Source organism: Capsicum annuum, chromosome 12 (assembly GCF_002878395.1).
Source record: "Capsicum annuum cultivar UCD-10X-F1 chromosome 12, UCD10Xv1.1, whole genome shotgun sequence".
Taxonomy (NCBI): Eukaryota; Viridiplantae; Streptophyta; class Magnoliopsida; order Solanales; family Solanaceae; genus Capsicum; species Capsicum annuum.
Window position 1 is genome coordinate 221,881,139 of NC_061122.1, and position 6,377 is coordinate 221,887,515.

At 33.6% G+C, this 6,377-nt stretch overlaps 1 protein-coding gene across 2 annotated transcripts; it reads right to left on the reverse strand.

Annotated features, from left to right (window-relative positions):
- Positions 1-465: 465 nt before the first annotated feature.
- Positions 466-4,365, reverse strand: LOC107849756. 2 transcript variants are annotated; one of them, XR_007048577.1, is made up of 4 exons: positions 1,412-4,365; positions 1,108-1,340; positions 889-1,004; positions 466-802 (listed from the first exon to the last, which is right to left on the reverse strand). XR_007048577.1 is itself a non-coding variant. In XM_047401449.1 (4 exons), the coding sequence occupies exons 1-3, from the start codon at positions 1,778-1,780 to the stop codon at positions 936-938; spliced, it is 513 nt and encodes a 170-aa protein (XP_047257405.1). In that variant the 5' UTR covers positions 1,781-4,365; the 3' UTR covers positions 466-802; positions 889-935. The 2 variants fall into 2 exon arrangements, 1 of the variants encoding a protein (XP_047257405.1); XM_047401449.1 differs by having other exon boundaries at positions 1,108-1,182.
- Between the last annotated feature and the right edge of the window lie 2,012 nt (positions 4,366-6,377).

Sequence of the window (6,377 nt, forward strand, 5' to 3'; positions counted from 1 at the left end):
TGGTGTGTTGTGCTTAATCGTACTTCAGATGTTTGTTGTACTGCTGCTATGTTATTGTTTTTACTTTTAAAATTTTGTCTTGTGTTATTGTTATGTTGTTGTTTACACTTACAAAATTATGTCATGTATTTCTCCTATGTTATTGTTTGCACTTGTTGTGTCTTGTGTTGTCGTTATGTTATTGGTTACACTTGCAAAGTTGTGTCTTGTGTCGTTGTCATGTTATTATTTATGCTTACAAAACCATGTAATGATAATGTTGTTTATGCAAAGCATCATGTAATGACAATGTTGTGTTGCCATTATAGCAACATCACCACCAGTTAAACAAAACAACATTAATGCCTAATGACAATAGTCATCAACAAAACATTTCAACTTTATACAACATCATCATTCATACCAAAATAAATTTACATTCATAATGCCTAACCATTAGGAAACATTCATCAACAAAATATGGTGCTTAAATTGTTTTCCAAAACCAGAATGGAATCATTTTTATGTCAACTAAGCTAAGTTAAAACAGTGCTTAAAATACATCAACATCACTACAATTTTCATGGCATCTTGGACTATGAAGAAGTGTTATGTTTACTTAGATGGTGTGAACTACTTCCCACTGTCTTCTTTCTTCTATTCTCTTTAAGTTGTTGTAGTTTTCTTGTTGAGATTGCTGATTTTCCATTCTATTTTAATTTACTGGTACTACTTGGTGTATAACCAATATCACCAGTTACATCAGTTGATCTTGCAACCTTTACTTGACCAGTGGAGTACATCTTACTGCTAAGCATGCCGTCTACAAATAAGGGTAAAAAAGTTTAACAATCAACATATAACAATCACTCATAATCTAAATATGATATAACAAAGTAAGAGACTTACATTTAGGACTTTGAAGCCATTTTCATCTTGAAACTCACCCATTCCTACTACTCTTTGCCTTTTGAATGGAGCTGTGTTTTCTCTGCCACTACCCATTCCTTTTTTTGCAGTTCCATCTATTAAAGAAGATGCACAAAAATAAGGAGGTGCAGAAGAGGATGCTGGAAATATAATAGGTACTGGAAGTGTTGTAGGTAGAGGAGTTGCAGTAGCACCTACTGAAATTGTTCTTTGGGTCTCCCTCTTCTTTTTTTTTTCTTGTGGAGGTTCAGTAATGGCTTCTGATGATGTTTTCTATAAATATAAAAAGAATGTTATGAATAGAACAAATTAGAATACTGTTATAACATAATGGATTCAAGTGAAAAAATTAGCTTTGGTCTGCCTCTTCCCCTGCCTGAACCATTATTTTTTGCTTAAGAAACAGTAGTAGTTGCTTCTGTTGGAGTTTTCTACAAATTAAAAAAGAATGTTGATAATTAGAATACTGCTATGACATAATGAATTCAAGTGAAAAATTTACCTTTGGTTTGTCTCTTCCCCTGCCTGACCCAGTATCTGTTGCTACTGATGGTGTAGTTGGTTCTGCTTCTGTTGATGGTGCTCTATGAGGATACCCTCTTTTGTTGTGGCCTCTAACATGACACACACTACATGTCATTTCTAGTCCAGTTCTAGAAAATTTTCTTGACTTCTTTGTTTCCCCAACTTCCTTCTTTCTATTCTTAGCTTGCCTACCAAGCAAGGTTGTGATTTCAGGTGGTGCAACAGCAATGTTTGAAGAAACTGGCCACATTTCCATGTTTGTAAGTGGTTCAATAACATTGTCATAAGTCCTCAAATATGTGTTCATACAGAGGGTACTCTTTGAACAATATTGCAGCCACACCATGTGCACATGGTATGCCCGTTAACTACCACACCCTACAACTGTAAGTCCTCTTGACAATATCAACTTTGTGTTGACAAAGTCCTTTTTTCTCTTCAAAATTAGCAACTCCATTAAACTAAATGGTACAATCCATAGACCTATTGATGTTTTCCTCTAAAACCTTCAAACACATTGGAGAGTAGTTGGACTTCCAAGTACTTGAAAACTCCCTTAAAGTGCCTATTCTTTTCATCATCTTTACTCTGATTTCTTCAAGCATGGTAATGATGGTCTTGTGCCTAGCTGGTAAGATCCATGTATTAAAATACTCAGACATGTTGTTATCCACAGAATCACATTTCACTTCAGTGTTGAAGTAAAGTTTGCACCAGTAATTAATGTTGAAGTACATTAAGTCATCCATTATTTTTTCAGGACCAAGCAACTTCATCTTCTGTATGTTTTTCCTCAATTGAAGACCTCGCTATTCCTTAGCCCAATTAGCTAAGATGTGCCTTGCACATCTTCTATGCTCAGATTGAGGTAACACCTGCTCAATTATTGTAAACAGTCCCTACAATACAATACATGCAATAAAACAAGGTCAAAGTAGTACATTATTACATTTACTTGGCTAAACTAGAAAAAAAATTACACATAATACAGTACACATACCTTCTGCATATCTGTAATCAAGGTGAGACCTTCTCCTTCTCCAAGTCCTAGGTTATCCCTTATGCACCTAACAAACAAAGTCCATGTATTTGTATTTTTCTTTTCAACTACTGCCCAAGCAAGTGGCAACATCTGGTTATTTCCATCTTTGCCAACAGCAACTAACATTGCCCTTTACAAACACCTTTAAGAAAATAACCATCTAAACCTATACACTTCCTACAATGTACCCATGCTTTCTTCAATACATCAAAATAGATGTAGAAACTCAGAAATTTTGGTTTAACTTCTTCATTAGCCTCACCAAGTTTAACAACACAACTTGTCCCTAGATTTGTACTCAGCAGCTCATCGTTATAGTCAAGAATTCTTCCAAATTCCACAGCATGATCACCCATGATATCTTTCAACACTTTAGGTCTTGCTCTTCTCATAGTAGTTTACCAACATACAATTTAAATTTTTTTCTAATCAACTCTTGCAGATTGAATACCCTTATATTTGGCTGCTCAATTATTCTTTCTCTGAATGTTTCAGCTAAAAATTTTGCATTGCACAAATAATTTTTGATTGTCTTGTTGCAAGTATGTTTTGGAATGTAAGTTTTTATCATGAAATCTTTTGTTGTGTTGTCAAGAACTGCATACAAAAGACATGGACAGCAATCCTTGTATCTAATGGACAATAATCCTTGCATCTAACTCTAACCTTGTTTGGTTCATTCACTCACTTCTCCATAGGAACCCTCTTTCTTACTGCATATTTAGTCACAGCTCTTCTAAATTCATTTAGATCTTTAAATACCATTCCCAGCTTCCAAACAACTTCCTTTGCAGTTGGGTTATGAATGATTTTGTAGGCTGTTGTCCTTTTTTTCCTTGATAATCATCTTCATCTAACTCAAAACTCCCCTCATTAGAACTTGTAAAGTAAGGATCATCACCTCCCAACCTGCCTTCATGACTGAATTTACCTATTTCAGTATCATCAAACCCCTAGATCTGGTCCTATTTTACCTACTGGTACTTCTGTATTGTCTGCTGGTACTCTCTCATTTCTTTTCTTCCTTTGAAACTTTCTTTTTTCAACTCTCAACTCCCTAAATTCCTCATTACATCACTACCATACTCTTCATCATCATCATCTCTAACTAATTCTTCTTCTGAATCAACACTATCCTCAGTAGAGTAATCAGAACCCTCTACTTCTTCTTTTGAAAAATCATTTCCAGCAGGAACAACATCTATATCAGCAACTGCATTAGCACTAGGTGCAGCAGCACTAGGTGAAGCAACACTACCTACAGTAGCACTAGGTTGAGCAGCAGAAGGTGCAGCAACACTAGCTGCAACAGTAGATGTAGCAACACTAGGTGCAACAGTAGGTGCTGAAGCACTATATGTAGTAGCACTATCTGCAATTATGAAATGAGGTGTGGTAGTGCAAGGAGGTGAATTAGAAAAAGAAGTAAAAGGGTCCTCCATATTTATACGGTCCTCACCTACCATAAAGTTAGGCCTATTATCAAAAGATGCACCAAATTCCTTCATATTCCCAACACTTGCATTTTCTAAGAATACGGGGGGTCCACATCAATTGGTTCATTCACTAAATGCTTGATCCACTTCATCTCCATTTTTCAAGGAACACATTATTTCAAAAATATACATATCACTATCCATATCTACCAAAATGCCACTATTAGGTGGTTTAATACTAAAGGTGCATGTTGTGTTATATCTTAATTTTCTTATATAGTCTCTCAATTCAAAATATGACATCTTGTCAACATCAACATCTAAGAATTCTGTAATTTTTCTACCTTTATAAATCGGTTCTCCACTAGTTAAATCTAACACTCCACCATGGTACCATCTTAGAATAATCAAAGTAAAATCACTCATGCTTGACCTAATGACAATAAACACTTAAATAAGACAAAGTATCATAGCAGATATATTATCGAAAATCAAGTATCAACAAACTTTAATACAAATACATCATGCTTAAACAATGAAGAAAAACACAAATTTATATCACATTGTAGGACTTAAATGAGAAAGAAATAAATTGATTACATAAAAATTGTGCTTAGCTGCATACAAATATGGTGGCATAAACAATTCATTATGTAAGAGAGTGAGGGATATCTTTGCATCAAATGAGACAGATTTAGGCATACAAAAGATATATGTCAGTAGTAAATTTCAATCACAAACTTGGTACCAAACCAACAAGATGATTCCTCAAAGATGGGCAAAACCAAGAAACCCATGACGAATGACAAATGGTGAAATTCCCACAGAAAAGAAGATCTAACCCAACAGTGAACTCACAACAACAACAACAATCGACATCGGAAGCCCAAGTACCAAATAAATTAGCAGAAGATTTGGGTTAGGCAAAATCTCACTTTAATTTTTGCTCTCAAACTCTCATCTACATGCGTAGACATAATAATCCCTCTATAAAAGGTTACAACAATTAACGTCGGAAGCCCAAGTACCAAAAAAATTAGCAGAAAATTTGCGTAAGTCAAAAATCCTCTTTAATTTTTTCTCTCAAACTCTCAGCTACATGCGTAGACATAATAATCCCTCTATAAAAGGTTAAATTGCTATTTACAAGAAAAGAAATCTATTAAGAAGTCAACATATGCTTAGGGCAAACCCTAATTAACAATGAAATTAGTTTAGGGCAAAAACATGTACCTCTCCTAAATTAAACCAGCAATCAAATGTCAAATCTTCAAAAATCCACAAAACTTTATCACTAAGAGTAGATTCACACACAAAAATGACTAAATTCGCATGTAATAATGGAGGAATTTTGTGAAGGAAGACTGGAAGAGAGAGGAGAGACAAGAGAAGAGAGAGGAAGCTGAAAGGGTGATAATGGGACCATATGACGTTTTAGGAGGGAAATGAGCTGGAAGGCGTGGGCCCAGCGCGTGAAAATACGAAGGCATTATGATTTGGGTTACGTTGCCAGCTCAGCATTTGGAGGGGTAATAAATACATTAAAAATAGATCGGGGGTGATAGAACTCCCGTAAAAATTAAGTGTGTAGTTGGAATTTTAAGCAAAGCTTGGAGGGTCTTTTGGTTATTTTCTCAAAAGACCCTCCAAGCTTAATTAAATAAAACAAAGAAGTGGATTTTATTCTTAAATTATAGGATCTCATCAAATCTCTCATGATGAACTTCTTATCAAATATTTATTAATGTTACATTTGGTTATATTTAAAATAACTTATTTATCTCTATAAATACAAAGAAATTTTATGGAGCCGTATAAGGTTCTAATATTGATTGTGGTTATTTTATTTATGTATGATAAAGCAAATAATATTGATTGTGGTTATTTTATTTATGTATGATAAAGCAAATAAGTAGGAGAGATTAAAATTTTTTAATAAAATATTTAAACATTGATTGTTAAAAATTTAAACTTTGAAAAAGATATAGTATATAATGAAAAGTGTGGCAAATTAAGTAATTGTAAGAATTTGATTCTTCATCAAATTCTAAAGCAGTAACTGAAAGTATAAAAAAAAACCTACAAATTAATTATAATTAATAATTAATAATATGTCTTTGTGGAGGACGTGGGGGAGGAAAGTATAAAAATAACGTGCATGTACTACAATTGATTAGTATACATTCTTTTAAAATATTATTTTAATTTTCTGTTATATTGTCTTACCTTTTTAAAATGTAGAAATTAGTTTTGAAAATTTGCAAAAAATAAAATGATGATTAAAAGAAAGAGATATGTACTATCCTACAAATAAAGTGAGTGACAATACCTAATTACAATGTATTGTGAAAAATAATCATGTCGCGCGTTATTTTATAATATCTTTCACTTGCTGTAAATTTTGGCGGGATATCTTGAAAATTTGGTGTAAATTTGGCGGGAAGAATGTGGTCATGAGTTTTCTT

Excerpts from the sequence above, each read along its gene's own strand:
- LOC107849756 (XM_047401449.1), bottom strand. The coding sequence starts at position 1,780 with ATGGTGTGGCTGCAATATTGTTCAAAGAGTACCCTCTGTATGAACACA. Across the intron at positions 1,183-1,411 it reads GGGGAAGAGACAAACCAAAG|AAAACATCATCAGAAGCCAT; the intron begins GTAAATTTTTCA and ends TTATATTTATAG. Across the intron at positions 1,005-1,107 it reads AGACCCAAAGAACAATTTCA|ATGGAACTGCAAAAAAAGGA; the intron begins GTAGGTGCTACT and ends CTTCTTTAATAG.